Below are 16,866 nucleotides of genomic sequence, written 5' to 3' on the forward strand. Positions count from 1 at the left end.
ACTAACCAGACATCTTCAGCATCCCCAAAAATACCAAAAGGCTTTGCCTGGGCCATGAGAGTCAATAAATTTAGCCTATTGTACACAAGAGTAATTGCTACTAAGGCAATAGAACAGACTTCAGAGAAGGCAACTGATGATGAAAAAGCCAACTGGGGGCCTTTAAAATACACTTCCTGCCCAACAGGGAGAGTATATTTGTGTTTCAGGTACAAGGAAGCAAGAATTCGGAATTCGTTATCTGCCCACTACAACCCCAACTCCAGCCCCACCCTGCAGCCAACTGCTACAGTGAAATTGGCTGCCCACTCCCCCGGGCAAAAATTACTGAAGCCCCAGAGAACCATCAGGGAATTAGTCTCATTCATGCCTTCTTTGTTGTCAGTAAAGTAGCACAACAGAACATGATGCAGACTAAGGTATTTCACATGATGGTTTGGGTTGGAAGGGACTTTAAAGATCACTTCATTCCAAACCCCTGCCATGGGCAGGGAACTTTACATTAGACTAAGTTGCTCAAAGTCCCATCCAAAGTCCTTAACTTTTAACATTTTCACGGATGATGAGCCTACAAGTTTTCTGGCCACCTGTTCCAGAGCCTTACCAACCTCCGTGTAAAAAATTTCTGCCTAACATCTTATATGAGCCTCCCCTCTTTCAGTTTAATGTGATTGGGTTATCACTACCTGCTCTTTTAAAAGGTGCCTCTCCAATTCTGTAGAAGACCCCTCTAGGTACTGGAAGGAGCTGTAAGGACTCCCTGGAGCCTTCCTTTTCCAGGCTGAACGCAGCTCTCTCAGCCATTCCTCACAAGAGCAATGCTCTAGCCCTCTGGTCATCTTTGTGGCCTCCTCTGAACTCACAAAGGTCCATGTCCTTCTTTTGTTGGGCGTCCCAGTTATTTTTCAGGAAGATATTTTCTCTATTTTGGGTAAAATACTTACAATCATTTCACGACTGCTCTCACATTTTGAGATCAGTTTGAAGCTACTGGGCACTAATTCAGTGATAACTTTCACTGCATTGACCACAGCAGCCACAGCAAACTCCCATTGCAACTGGTCTACAACAATATGCAATAGAACTAACTGGACACAACCATACCCCCACATTTCAAGTTTTGTCCCACTTTCAAATCCAAAATCATTATTAAGATGACTTGCAAGGAACAAAAATCATTAAAAAAATAATTTAAAAAATTTAACCAAACAGACTTCTAGAAGCATCTTGGTGGTCAGTAGTGAAAAGAGATTTACTACCATCCCACAGCAACATGACTGTAGCATCTCATGAATCAGTACATTCAAGCATGCGACTTCAGAGGAAAAGCTTCCTTTCCTTTTAATATGTATGAGACATTACATAATACTCTTCCTTTTTTTAAGATAATACACAAAAGTTTTAAGTGTCTCAAAACAAGCAAACTTTCTGTAGCAACTGAGAATTTAACATTGTTCTTTCCAAAGCTGGGCTTTTTTTTTGCTCTTCAAAAAAACAAAATAGAATTCTGTGAATAAAACATCTAAAGAGTATTTCCTATAAAGCAGAAAAAGTCCTTTTTTCATTATTGCTATTACACCCTTTATTCCCAAGACAGAAAAAAAGATTTAACTTTTAGATGGCATCTTGAGCGTCCCATACTGATGCTTCTAAAATTTTCCCCACCTACTAAAGCTAACTATATGTGCTGTATAACCTACTTAAGGCTAATGAATATTAAGACTTTTTCACCGAAACTAAGGGTGCTTTCACTGCCAATATTCTATTTTTTTTGCTTACAAATAATACAAACTAAAATCAAGTTGCAATTAGACTTTATGAAAAGTTAATTTATACCAATGTGAAGCTGTTGAAAATATAGAACAAAATAAAGCTATTTTAGCAAGTGGTAAAATCTTCAAAATTAACTTTTCAAACTACAGTTAAGGCTAACAGCTAAGTTATATATTGAAAAAAAAAGAAGTTATCCATAGCTTCACTGAAATGGTAATTTACTGGCCAATTTTCTTCTTTGCTCACACAGATAAAGAATGATGTTCCACCATCCATCTAAACATCACAACAGTTTCCAAATAACCCAGCAGGCCTAAAGGGCTAATTACAGGCAAGTGATGCAAAGCTTTAGAAACGTTCAACACCAAATAATTTCTAATCCACACATTTGCATGTTACTTGTTTGCAACCACGCGTATAATCTATTACAAGCATTCCACAAAAAATCCACAAGCCATAACCCTCATGACTGTTACAATTCTAAGTTGCAAATATGTTCAGACACTGGATACTTGAAAGAGAAAATGTTACACTTAGCTAAAAAAAAAAAAATTGAAAATCAACAAAATTAAAAAAAAATAGTGCAATCTTGAAACTTGCTACTGACCCTCTTCAGCTGTTGCTGTAAGTGTTCCCTCATGGATTCAGGGCAATTATCAAGCTGCGTCTTCTGCTCGGAGTAAAGCTCCTGAAGCCTCTCTAGTTTTTCCCTCTCAGCATCAAGTTTTAACTTTTCCTGAAGCATGAACCAGAAAATAAAGACAATTACCTTCAAACCCAAGCAGTTGTTAGTGATTTGACAGTGTATGGCAAAACCTTACTAAGCAGTTGAACCATGCAGGTCAGAAACAGAAACCTTGTTAGTTGAAATGCAGTGGTGGGATGCAAAATCAAAGCAAAACATTCATCATTTTAGTGGGGGTGATTATTTCTCTCCCTCATCACTGTGCTGTTAAAGGCCCCTTGCCCAAACACTTGTCTCACTTAATGTAAGAAAAAAAAACAAATAAGGGAACTGTAGCCATGTCAGTGAGGTAACTGATGAAGCTGAGAAAGAGCAGTTTTTAGAAAGCAAAGTAGATGGAAAATGACTGTAGTTTGGTAGTGAGAGAGAAATGGACCTTCCTAGGAGAATCAATTTCATGCCTGTGTGGCTCTGTAGAGATAAATACATTTAGCAGTGACAAGCCAGAATGAGACAGAGCATTATAAAGAAATAACTCTTGGCCAGGAAATCCTGTTGCAGCAGAAATATCAAGTGATTGAGCAAATTTGCTTCAGGATATAGGAACTGCAACCTGTCCATGGGGATCACAGGGGACAGCTTTCCTGGTCTCCTTCAACTAGTTCAACTTTCCTTTTGTTCCACTCAAGCAACAGTACTCAGAACACTGCTTCTCACCCTCCAAAGCCTTTGGCCTTTTAATCTTTGTAATCAAATACTACATGATTTACTGTGCAAAATAGCTCCAAAGACTGGCTGCACATCACTTAAAGCTTGGCTGTAGACTGTTATTTATCTATGGACCAAAGTTTGGGAACCAATAAATCAGAGCACAGAGCATTTTTTCAATGTCTTTCACTAGCTGACATGGCAGATGCATTTTCTCAAATTCAGCAATTAATAACTGAAAAAAACAATTTATGCCTGATATGCCAGGCAAAAATAATCAAGTAAGTTTCTGAAGCCAGGCTCTCTGCTATCTTGTAGCATCGCACCTGTAGAGCTCTCTTTTCCTACTTGTTGTTCGGTGGTAATGCATCTCCTTCCAGATGGTCTCTAGCTCTCCTTAATACTCAAAAATTAGTAGTATTCTGATTACTCCAAGAACAGTTGAGTTCTGTCACAGCATATACTCATTTCCACTCTTTCCAGTCCCAACTATTATTTAATTTTGAAATCAAATGTGTGGTACAGCAGGTACTGTATGATTGGACATTGCACCACCCTTTGCCATAGAGAAGCAATGTCTTTCAGTATACAGCACTTGCCATTTCAAACTGTGGGAAAACTTTCTCTTTGCTATGCCTGACATGTTTATCAAACCCCCATGCATGGCAGAGGTATACAAATAAACATTTATTAGCTGCCTGCTTTCTTTATGGTTTTATCTCTGAGTGGGACCAGGAGCTGGAATTCAGTTCTCCCAGTATATAAAAACAATGGGAAGAATTTTTATACAAGTCCAATATCAACCAGAGTCCCAGCTCAATTATGTTCATTTACACGTGCAGCTTCTCAGTTCATACAATCAGATGAACATTATGCTGAACACAAGTAGATTTTATTAAGCTTGTGAAAACAGCAACTGAGCCAGCATATTTTATGACCTGAACTTCCTGTAGTAGCCTCTGTCTTACAACAGCAGGCATCAGAAATACAGAGGATGTAGCACAAGGGAGCTGCACAATGAGGGAGAAGCATGCAACTCCTGTGATGTCACCTCCAGAGTGCTGTTCCCAAGAAGCCCCATTTGCTGAATCCTCCTTACTTCCAATACAGAAGGAAAGCTATGAATAAACTGATAGTTCCCCTCCTCACAAACTTGACTGTCCATTTAACATTCAGCCCTCAGTCTTCCACCTTGTTTCACACTTGCCTTTTCTGCCCACCTAGCCATCCAAAGCAGCAAGGACTTCTCTGACCTTAGCTGCAGTGCCTCCGAAGCTATAAATAGCTCTCTAAATGTCTATGCACAGCTATAAGCATGCTCATTCATCAACAAGCAAGTCCAACCTCGAGTGTGAGCAGACATCATCAAGGATAAAACTCCCTGAGTATCTCCCTGCCGGAGATACTGTTACATGCCTCAAGAAATTAGAAACTTATTCCTTTGAGATTGAAAGCGATACTCATCTGGTCTATTTATAGCATAGGAAGTGCTAAGATTCCACCAAACTGGCTCCCTTCAAAATGTGCAGTCTTAACAGGAAATATCACTTTCAGCAATGAGAGGCATTACATGTTTTGCAGCTGTGGAGTTAAGTTCACTGATGTCTCAGGCTGTGCAAAGTCCATTTGATTTACAAAAAGCATTTAAATGAGAATGAGAAGAGAGAAGTGAATGAGAAATTTTTCATGCAGTGTTTTCTATAAGTGAATCAAGACAAGTTTGTCTAGAAGGGGAAATATTTGTGACCTTGCAAGCCAAATCTAAGATGCAGCTGAGAAAGGTCTATGGCTGACTCCACATCTGTTTGCTCCAGAGCAACTGGCAGCACAGCTGAAACAGAACCCATGCTCCTGCTGCTCATGCTCATTTAACCGCAGGAGCTGGGACTTGGTTAATACCTCTCTGCAGAAAGCCGCAGTGTGAATGCCAGAGGCGCATCAGCTGTAGTCTGGCTGATGTGATGAATTCTTAACATCCTATTTCCGGAGAAAACAAGTGCAACATCTGGTCTTAGCCTACTGCCCAACTTGGCCTATGGTCTGCCTCTACATGAACATTATGAACAAATGTGGGGTCAGCCCAAATACAAAGCAGGACTGATCAAACTTGGGATTTGATCATGCTTGGAGCAATGCTTGGATCAGTTTTGGAGGACTTCAGGGAATTGTGGAGGATAGCAGTAAAAAGAATTGACGTGTGACACTGTCCCCAAAGGCAGCGATGGGATGTCAGCAGAGGATACACAGTATGAACACCAACCATAGGTGATCAACACAGGTCAGAAAAGGAAACCAATCTTTAGATCTGGTAAAATTGATTTAAGGGCAAAGAAAGAGCAAAAGAACCCAAACTGTATATACACAATACAACTCATAGATGATCATGATGGAGAGGAGAGAAAAGGATGGTATTAAAGGCAATCACAGCCCCTACAGGAATGGGAACAGGAAGAAGGAGAAACAAAATTGCTTGGGTGCTGTCTCCAGTGGTTGACAATACCCTATACCTGATCAATGCTGCTACTTTAAGCCTTAGTGGTTTTCCACACCCTTTCTGCAGAGAGCTGCTGCTATTGCATGCAGGCTGGCTGGCTAAAACCGTAGACCAACATGTGGCTGCACGGACATATTCCCTGTGAACCAACCTTTCTGCATAAACTCATGGAAACTCTGAAGAAATTAAAGTAAATTGGACAAAATAGAGAAAACTTCTTGAAAATCTAGCTAAAAACTGGGCAAAACCTCCCTAAACAAGTAAGAACCCTATCATTTTATCAGCTCACTGTGATATGCATTGTATGGCTAGGTGATTTGAGCTTACTTACCAATGTTCCAAATCTCCCTGTCCTCCAAAATAACAAAAAAAAAAACCCAAGACCCCCCCAAACAAACAAAAAAATCCCCCTCCAAACCCCAAGGTATGTGTTAATTTCAGAGAGAAATTGTAAAGAAGCCTACAAGGCAAATGAAATAAAAATCCCAACAAGCGGAATGATTCATTTTTCATACTTTCCATGATCTAGGTCTGAAATACTCCAGGATCTTCCTCAGTCCAACTCACCTATAAATCATCATGTTTTAAGGTAGCAACATCTCATAAACCACACTAGACTTCAGACATGCACATTCAAGTCCCTCTTACTATGGAATCAGCTAGTCTCACAAGTCTCACAGGTTTCTGAGAAATGTAATTACATATAACTGACCAGAAAACTCCACTGAAATAAAACAGTGTCTCCTGTGCAAACTGTACATGCTCCTTTTCTGTATTTTCTGACTACTCTTTCTTGCATTCCTCCATCTCTTTAAGGACAGATGCATGAAACTTGCCACAATTTTATTCTTTGTCACTAAATTCCAGTCAGTTTCACGGCAAAAGCTATTAAGAGAAGAAAATAACAGCTATGCCAGGCATATGAAAAGGAGCATAAGAAGCAGGTTGATAAGACAGAAGAAGGTGGTTCATAATAATTCTTTTTTCTGTATGAATGGTAACTAACTTATTACATACTGCCCAGCTCAACTCCCTCTTGAGCAAGCTGTGCTCAAAGTAATTTTGTCAAGATCTATAACTAAGCTCTTTCCCAGAGAGCTTCAAGCTGTATCTGTCAAATTGTGTTAGTAAGGACTTATCAGGGCTCTCTATACATAAATGGAACTTGTGATTAATAGCTTAATAGCTGATATTCACATATGTAGGTCATCATCTTTTTCTGTAGAGAAGAAAGGAAGAAGAAAGGAAGCTGTTCTCAAGAAGACCAGACAAGGAGGGAAAGTTGGACTTTTCTCCATATGCTAGCATGTTTTCCAGCACAGCTGAAAGCACAGGCCATGTGAAACAGCTCTGGAAGTAGCTACTCCAGCCAGGACAACTGAGTCCTGACAGCACTGGTAGGTCGTAGATGGGCCAGGTACCACATGAGAACTGTCCCAAGTCCACAGGGGTCCTGAAAGGTTTTGTCATCTTTTAGAAACTCAATCACCCATAGCTCTGATTTTCCAAACCCAAGAAAACCATTACAAGGTGCTTCACTCCTTCTAATGTGTGTGGTGGCAGAATCACAAAGGCAATGGAAAAGATTTCAACTACCCTGAGGGTGTGCACTACATCATCTTCCCCACTCTTTCATTTGTCCTCTTCCCGTATTAGTCCTGCCTCATGATCTGAGAGGGTTGAGCATGGGACTCGGATGAGACCAGCATGCAGCTTAACACATAATGTACAAACCCACTCACAAAATACATCCCTGGTTTACAAGCAAAGGGCTGGGACACAGAGAGATTGCATCACAGCAAAGAGCACACCGACAGCCCAATCCTGAACTCACTCCTGCCTTCTGACTCCCAGTATGTTTTCTAGTCAATTCTTTTTCTTGCAAGGACTAAAAATTGTGGCTTTAATACTCTGAAAAAGTTGTCAAAATTTGTGTTATCACCTAAATGAAACGTGCACAGGCATTAAAAAAAAATCCTAAATAGTTAGGTAGAAGGTAGTATAAGAGCTTCTACAAACAGTTCATTTCAAGTACATAACATGGCCAAAAAATTAGATTGTAGTTTATTATCTCTCTTTTTAAGAATTTCACAGTTTTTCGAACAGGTGTATGGGTAAGGATAAGACTCAAGAAGGCAGGAGTTTCCTGTCAATAGGTGTCAAGATCAGTAGCAAATTTCATGAGATGCTCAAGCTGCTCCAGAGACAAATGTCATCATATACAGCACTGTTGCAGTGCATTTTTATACTCTGTAATACTTTGAAGTAGTTTTGTTTTGTATCCCTATATTTTTCTCAAATGGTTTATCCCAGACTGTACTCCCCTCCCTTTACCTGTGTTATCCCTCTCTCAGGATGAGATCATCTGCAAACCCCCACCCTGGCTCTCTGTCAATCGCTCACCATCCCATCCCTCCATCTAGAAGTTTCAGTCCAGGTCGTCGAGTGATTAGCCAGAGGCTAGGGATCAGGCCCCCAAGCCTTGCCCCATATGCTGTCCTAAATATCTATCCCCCGGTACCCATCTCTTAGGGTCACTTATTGGTCAGTAAAATGTTATCTACTTTTGGTTTCCACCTCCCTTTAAATGTAACCTTTGCACATCTCCTGGGGCTCTTGGCAGGAGGCCCCCTGAGGAGCTCCTTTTTGGACTCCCAATAAATCTTGGATTTACCCCTGCTAAGAGTGGGCCCTTTATCTTCTACCAATGCCTCTAGTGTCTCTGCCCTCAGCTGCAAAGGTGACCAGCCTGGGTGCCCTTGGCTGCAAGGCGAGCAGCCTAGGTGCCCTCGGGGCACAGAGAGTGTCTCCCCACTGTTGGCCGTGTCGGGGCTGCCCCCTCGGTGTCTGCCGACTCGGGACTGGCCAAGGGTTCCTGAGAGGCTCGCAGAGGGACCGAGACACAGCACTAATGCCCCTGCCATCAAATGAACTCTCCCTCTCACCTCCAGATAACGAACACCATGTGGTGTATTCAGATATCACTCCCTTACCCTGGCAGAAATGTAACCACTGTTCAAGATATGGGACCCCAACAGCTTCTTGCCTTGAAGCCCCACCAAAAACCAAGACCCCAGCTATCAGTAGGGGTGAAATATTAAGGCAACTAATAGAAACTGTGACCAACCAGTGGACACTGGGACACTTGTTTTAGCAAGACATAACACAAAAAGTACCATCAGCAGAGTGGAAACTCCTGGTCAAAACCCAAGCCTTAATTCTGACCTAAGTATCAAATTATTTCAGCAAAAAAGACTACCTATCACCTCCACCTGAGCTCCCTTTTTGTGGGTGGGGGCTGATTCTGTATTACTGCAGAGCCAAGATGTTGACTATCTTGCAGCAGATCTGCATTGCTTGAACTTCAACATAGATACAACAATCAAGCTTTAAAAAACGCTACTGTTTCAAGCCTGCCAGAACTTTTATTTGTTGACAGGATCAGTGCCATCTGTTTTTCTGGCTGACACTACTTTCCCCAGAACACTTACACTGTCACTTTATACTTTACTCCCTTTGTAGAAGCCCATCTCCCATTTCTATTTTCAACTTTCACTTTTTTTGCAATGCTTCCAGACATATTCCCAAAAAAAAAAAACCAAAAAAAAAAAACCAACTGTGAGTGTATTCCTGCAAAGATAATTTCAGTATTAACTGAGCCATGCTCAGCCATGGCTTGACATTTAGAGCACACACTCACAACTGGGTTTCTTTGTCTGTTTAAAACAAAGAGGAACACAAAAGAAAACACAACTAAATTTTGCAGCTGATCTGAATAGTGCCATGCCTCATACTGAAAAAAATGTTTTGAGTGAACTTGCCTTTTAAACAAAAAGTGCTTTTTATAGGCTGCTTTCCATGTTTCATTTCACCTGAAAATTTAATCTAGACCTGTCATTTGCTACCTACACACTAACAGGTGGCTGCAAGGAAATTTAAATTTTGTCTATATTTTCCAATAACTTCCATTAGTTTAACTGAACTTTCAGGCTACTGGAAAGCCAATACAAAAGATCTCTTGAATTTCCGAACGTGTTATTTATTACCGCTTACCAACTAAAACTTCCAGCAGCATTCTTTTGAAGGGCATCTGGTTGCACACCCTGTCTGCTGATATCCACTTTAAACTCATCTTTCTGCTAAAATCAAGTATGAAACATGTCCCGTAGGCAACTTAAAATGTGACCAGAGGCCACACTGAAAGCTGAAGGATCAGTGAGGGGTACACAAGCACAAAGAAAAGTGCAGACAGGGAAGTTCAGGGAGGTCCAAACTCAAACTGGATGTGCACTGTCCCCACACAGAGTGGAAATGTGGGACCACCATTCTCCTTTTCAAACACAAGCTTGATAAGCAGAGCCAAAAACCAGCAGCCAGGTTCCTGACAGGGCAAGCAGAAATTGAGGACAGAAAGCTCAGAATAAAACAATGCAAGCTATAAAATGTGAATTGAATGGGAACTGTGGACGTGCTAAAAACATGCAGCTTTTCTAAGCAAAAAATGCAGAACTTACAGATATTTCTGGAAAGCTTAAGAAAAGAAGAGAGACTAGCTAGAGCAATTCCACAAGTGACAGGCCTAAATTATGAGGCAGAGGATAAAATTTTAAAAGCAAACAACACTGGCTGAAATCCCTGGAAAAACTTCCTGACCTTGGCGTATTATTGGCCGTGGCAGATCCCCTGTGGAGAAGGGAATTGCATGCCTGAAGAGGCCAGCAAAAAGCCTGCTGGAGGGAACCAGCACTCCCTGCCTTGAGTGATGCAACTTCATCTTGCAGGCCCTTTCCATTTCTGCACTTAAAACTTCTTACCCTGTTATCTTATTTTGGAAATATGTGCCTATCTATTTCTTGTGTAGCTGAGAGTATGTGACTGTATATCAAAACTAATTAATTTCTGAGACTTAATTACAGAGGGAATAGTCTTCAGTACTTAAATTTTCAGTCAGCAAACAAAACAATATAATGACTTTAAAATTACATACTTGATGGATGTCTTATATTATGTATTCTATATGATATTAGATAAAAACTGTCCCCTTTTTCATTTTGCTCGTTTGCTGAGAAAATAATTTTTTTTTTTTCCCTCCAAATTATATAAAGGAGGGAACAGTTCAATTAATACTGTTCTTTTAAACAACAGGTAGCCCAAGTACAAGCCTATATGGGGTGTTTTTATTAATAAAAGTATCTTCACAGTAGGTCAGGTCTTTCTATTTTAGCTTACTATCTTCTGCTTGTCAATCATACCTTGGAAAACAATACTGTGAAAGGGAAATGACAGGGAAAATAAATTTTTCTTCCATATTTATGAAGAAAACTTACTTACAGGCAGTATTTCATCAAATAAGCTCCATTAATATTACCCATATAAAAATATTTTGAAAATCGAGGGTAACAGAGAACACAGCAGGCTACAATAACTGAATTACCTTTGTCTTTTCACCAATAACATTTCTCTCCAGTTCAGCTATTTTCCTGTTTAGATGATCCAATATTTCCTTTTCTTTCAGCAGCTCTGTTGTTTCAGATTTCTGCTCCCCATCCAAAAGGGCACATTCCATATCCAACTAGGAACACAAAACATCTTTCAGAAGCAGTCCAGATTCAGAAGAAATCTCGATACACATTATTTTCAGGAGGAGGGGAATGAGTTGGTTCACAAGAGAGAAATATTTTTTAAAAAGGAGAGGATAAAAAAAAGCATAGGTTTTTCTGGAACAAAAGTTAAGAAGAGGTCACAAATTTGAGAAAAAGTAAAATTGCACATAAAATAGTGCAAAATAAAGTCCAAACCAACTTTAGCTTGAAGATTCTTTTTTCCAAAATTTTTTGTTTTCTAACTCTTCTCTGTGCTATCTCCTGTTATGATACTGTCTCTGTGCCCAGGCTCCATAGGAAACCCTTCTGGAACAGCTGTTTCTTTCCCGTTGCTGATAATTGGAGCAGGCAGAACACAAATGCCTGGCTAGCTTAGTTTGCAACTGTGAGATTCCAGAACTCAACAGGCTGCCAACCTATCCTTGCCACTGTAAAGCTGAGGAGGATTGATAGGAAGTTGTCTCACTTCCTTTTTCTTTAAACAGTCACAGGAGATACCAACGTAAAACTCCCAAGTGACCCAAGGTATTTGGATTAACTGAGTGGCCATTAAATAAGCAAGACTGTTCCAATTCCATTTCAGAGTGTAATGGTTACAGCTGGGAAAAGCTAATCCAAACATTATAAGCATCCCCCCGCTGGAGAAAAAACACCCTTTACAGCAGGAGACTGCCAGGTTTGTGATTCTGGTGAAAAAGCACAGAATATGAAGACTACACACATCCACGAGTTCCCTCATGTTGTACTTGCTGAACCCATCAGACTTCTGCTATGGAAGCACACGTAACAGCCAAGACATTGAAAACCAAAACCATATTTTCATACCTCTCTTGAGGATTCATCCATCTGGTCATTTAAATCTTTGATCTTCTGCTCAAGTTCTTCCAAGTTATTCAGTATTACTATGCGTTCCTCCTCCAGTTGACCAAGCTCCTGCCTTCTCTGCTCTTCACTGGTGCATTCTGGTATCTGCAACTGCACATCATAAGAGGTTCATTAGAAAAAGAGGCAAATGCTGCCTTTTCTGCCCCCTTCCATATGGTTTTCACTTTAGACAAGTATGGCACTGTTGGTTTTGAACCCATTACATATTTCCTATCTACTATATTGCTATTTCTATATTTAGGAGGTGTACAACAGAAACAAACATGATACTTTACTTCCAGGCATTGGAAGTAAATACTATACTTAGCAGTAAATACTATTCATTCTAAAGGAATTACTAAAACTTAACCTTTGAGAATAATTAACATGCTGTGCTATTCAGGTTGTCAAAATCCAATTTTTTCCTTATAAAAAAAAACACAGACAGATGAAGACACTTTTTAGGTAAATTTCAGCTCTTCATTTAATGCAGGCCAGGAGGCAGGATAGGACATTTTTGTAACCAGCCATGAAGATGGGTGGCTTCTGTAAAATAAGGACAAAAGTTGGTCCTATCTCCCCAGGTAGCACTAAGGAAGTAGCACCCTTAATGCTCCACTTTTCATTGATATTTCCTTACTAGATGCCTGTGTCAAGAATTAAACAAGATTAGGAAGAAAATACATGGGATCTTACACCATCCAATACTAAATCAAACAGGACTGAGTTTGAAATGCATTCTTCATGTTCACCTGACCCCAGGGACTTGCAGTCCACTTCCTCTGGGAAGGCTGCTTGTTCATTATCCCCAAGCAGGATTAGAGTTGGGCTGCCTGCAGGTCTTCGCAGTCACCTCTGGGCCACACAGCCTTGCTCAAGAGAGGCTCAGTTCAGCTAATGAATGGCTACTGTGAGAGTAGGCATTTTATCCTGAACAAATCTGAGCTCAGTATTTAAAGATGAGCTGCACATCATTAATGCAATTGCTTGCTGGTGCTTTTCTCAGGGCTTAGCAGAACTCCCTTTACAATGAATGAATGAACACTATTCCTTGATTTAGCAATAGTAGTCCCAGCAGCAAAGCCTCTTTTTGTTCTGTCTCCTGTTTGGATAATGCTGACATAACATCTTTGATTGCAACTTCCTAATAAGGATTTTAAATAGGATCTCTGACTTGCATGAACGAAACAACAAATGGGAAAGAAATAAAAGACCACAACAACTTGTAAGTGACATGTGTTACCATCTTTTCAATGTGGAAAGAGCAAGTCAAGCCATAATAGCATGTTCCTGTTCAACACAATTTTACACCAGAAGATTTGGCAGACAGATTTCCACAGAGATCACCCTTTGGAAATGAAAATCTGTTACTGTCACACCTCTCTCATCTTCTACATACACACTACTGACTCTCAAGTTGTGAGTATAGCAGGGGTTAAATACAATTCACCTGACGCATATAACCACGCTTAAGATCATACTGTGTGTAAATAACAGTAAATAGAAGAGCCAAAGTATTTTGAAGGTGAGAACTTGTTAAACAGAAACCTACTTTTATGGCTTTGCTTGATCTCATTTCACTCCTGACTCCAGCTCTTCAGTCCAGTTATTTAACACACTGCCCGCCGCTGGGATTTGCTACACTGCTGCTCTAGCACAGCTGGGAGGAGGCTGCTGCTGCACGAGCACAGAAATAGTTAGGAATGCTGTTCGCTCCTTTATTAAAGGACAACTTCCTTTTGGTAATGAAACAGCAGTGAGAAGCACACAGGAAAGGAGGTACAGCTTATTAAAGGCAGCAGTTGGGTTGGAGGGGCAGAAGGCTTGCTGCCACTGCATCATTCTCAAGAGACAACAGCTGATCTGGCAAGAGGCTCAGGTCCAACCCCAGGAAAGAGACAGGAAGTAAATTTGGCTCAGGCAACTCATCTTCACTTCCCATGTGAGTGTGAGAAAACATACTCCTCTTACAAGAGCCTCAGGTTGGGAAAAACCAGCAGACTGTCTCTTCCCTCCTACATCTCAGCAGGATGATAAGCAGGGTTCTGGAAACCTTTATTTAAGTAGCTATAATTGTTCAAGCAAATCTTTCTCCCTTGGAAGGTCTTAAAACTCTTCCTGAACAGTACATCCCACGAAACAAACAAACCAACTTCCAGTACCATTAGCTTCCACAAGATACGGAATAATAATTTGCCGGCTGCTATATTTTGCTGGCTATATCTTCTATATTTGATGGCTTATAAAGCTGTACAAGTTCTGAGATTAATTCCCCTACCTAAGCCAGTCTAATTGTGGCCCTTGCCAGGACAGATAACTCCTAGAGGTGGATTTCAAGTCTGGATTACGCTGTCTCCTTCTACAAAGCATTACCTTTGGTGTGATGCTTAGGTAGGATGACTCAGTGGCGTCCTTGAGGAAGCTGTGAGCAGCGAAAGGTGGAGGCTTGGTGCTCTCACTGAAGTGCTCCTCAGCCCTCAGCCCCCTCAAGGGCAGGTAAGCAGCAGTGCCACGGCTGTGGCTGCTCAGCTCTGAGAAATCAGAGTCACTCGCAGATGATTTCAAGTGGCTTCTGAACCTCATTTCCAGATTCATCTGTGAGTCTTCAAACACGGAATCCTCATCAGAAAGTTGAAGTTTTTCGAGCTCTTTGTTAATTTTCTGAACGTCAGCAACTGTAGTGGCTGCAGCAGGATCGCTGTCAGATTTGGAATATTCTGCACACAGATTGAGGATGGTCTCAAGCCGCTGTCGTTCCTGGTTCAGAAAAAGATAATAGCATTGAGTGTCACTTGTGAGCTAAAGTAAAGATGAAGTCAAAATTTGTTTGCTTGTATTTTGTTTTGTTTGGGTTAGTGTTCTGTTTGTTGCTTTGGGTCTTTTTTTTTTTTTTTTTTTTTGGAGTGAAGGATTAAAGTCCATTTACCACTTCTAGATAATAAACTGTAAGAAATAAATTACAGTGCAAGATGAAGAATCAAAATTAATGTGAAAGAAGATTTTAAGAATATTAAAACTTTCTACATTGGAAAGATAAATTAATGTTAGGACATCTTATTTAACTAGCTATTAATTTCTGTGAAATGTGCTTTTAAATTTTTTATTGAGGTGTCTGTGTTTACATCCCATTTGTATGTACACATGTCCAGTGATCTCACTACGTAAATCACTAATTGTTCCATTTCACACTTACGCTATATTCCTACCAAGCTGCAAAATATTGCACAGATTTCCCATGAACTCACGCATTCCTGACTTATTCAGATTTTCCATTTTGTTAACTGTGATTCCTCCTTTTGAGAGAATTAGTCCACATTTTGAAAAACACAGTTTTAGGAGCATTAACAGAAAAAAGAGGCATCACATCTAAAATACAGCATCTGTCAAATGCACAGAAGTGGAGGGAATCTTTATTTACCAGTTTACTCAAATTCTCTATGGATTCATACCAACATTTCAAACTTGAGATTCAGAGTAGCTGTGCCATTTTAACTTGATATGCTTCAGGTTTTGATAAACATTTAATTTCTGAAGAATTTATAGATCTTTATGACACCTTTTATCAACTATTAGCAAGTTATATTTGTTTTATCATACTGTATGCATAGCTTCTGGTAACTTCTATTTAAGACGGATTTTTTTTATACCTTTTCATTTTTACGAGGTAAAACATTTATGTAATTTCATGTTACTTTTGTTAAAGAAAAAAGGAAAAGAAAAATTGCTTACCATAAGTCTATTGAAAATTTTGCTGGAAAAAAGACCACTGTGAGAGTTCCATGCGTGGCATTAGTATCTGCACTAATGATCTAATTTCTGATTTCTAAGAAATCCTTCTACAGTATTATTTAAAAAGATAGCCAAAAAAGCAACATACTCACCCTCCATCCCCAGAAACCACCACAGACAGACTTGCTTTCCCAGCTCTACCTGGCACTACATTTGCAAGCAGAATTTGCACAGCAGCTACTTCTGCCAGCCCCAACACTTCCTATGCCCAACAGCAAGTGATAACGAGGATCAAGCAAAACAGGGCAGGCAACGCACTGCCTCAACTTTCCCTGCAGCAAGCCACTACACTGTATGAAAATGCAACACTGGTTACATGCACCCCAAGTAACCCCAGGGATACTAAGAGATCACCTGGCTGTAGGCACCACACATCCACATCACCTGCAATTCAGACCTCTGAGCAGGAGAACCTGTCTGAACCCACCCCTTTCCAAGCACTACCCAAACAAGACAGCGCTCTTGCCTTTGGGGGGCTTATTCCCAGATTCCCACTGCAGCTTTCCTCAGAATCCTCCTGTATCGAGATGAGCTGCTGAAATAACAGAGAGCCCAGGGCAGCAACTGAAAACTTCTGTTTTCCATTAAATAGGTCCTCTGCTAGTCCATTAATAGCAGATTTTCAGACATCCTTCAACCCCAAATGGTCGACATAATTACAACTCTCCAAAGCCTTCTTCCCTCCAGGCAACTACTGCCAGACCATATAAGCCTCTTACCCTTCCAACACCACTATCCTCCCTCTTACTAAGAGTTTGGCCAGGCAACCCAATTCCTAAAGCCCTGTGCAAGTGCTGGCTGGGACAGTCAGTAATTATGCAGCTCTCCCGTTGTGACGGCATCAGGCCTGTCGTAATGATTATAGACGATTATAGACAGGAAACATGGACATCAGGATATAAGGGAAGTCCCATCCCTCCTGCAAAAACAGGCTGTATCGGGTTACCCCA

General features: G+C 40.5%; 1 protein-coding gene across 3 annotated transcripts in view; it reads right to left on the reverse strand.

Moving 5' to 3' along the window:
* The window catches only part of PHLDB2 (pleckstrin homology like domain family B member 2), a 64,485-nt gene that overhangs the window by 25,109 nt on the left and 22,510 nt on the right, over window positions 1-16,866 (reverse strand). For all 3 annotated transcript variants that reach the window (XM_058018387.1, XM_058018386.1, XM_058018385.1), the window contains exons 4-7: window positions 14,501-14,884; window positions 12,089-12,238; window positions 11,095-11,232; window positions 2,381-2,509 (exon numbers count right to left, since the gene is read on the reverse strand). In XM_058018387.1, the coding sequence (XP_057874370.1) occupies window positions 2,381-2,509; window positions 11,095-11,232; window positions 12,089-12,238; window positions 14,501-14,884 (801 nt within the window). The remainder of the gene's footprint in view (window positions 1-2,380; window positions 2,510-11,094; window positions 11,233-12,088; window positions 12,239-14,500; window positions 14,885-16,866) is intronic.

This window comes from Melospiza georgiana, chromosome 2 (genome assembly GCF_028018845.1).
Source record: "Melospiza georgiana isolate bMelGeo1 chromosome 2, bMelGeo1.pri, whole genome shotgun sequence".
Taxonomy (NCBI): domain Eukaryota; kingdom Metazoa; phylum Chordata; class Aves; order Passeriformes; family Passerellidae; genus Melospiza; species Melospiza georgiana.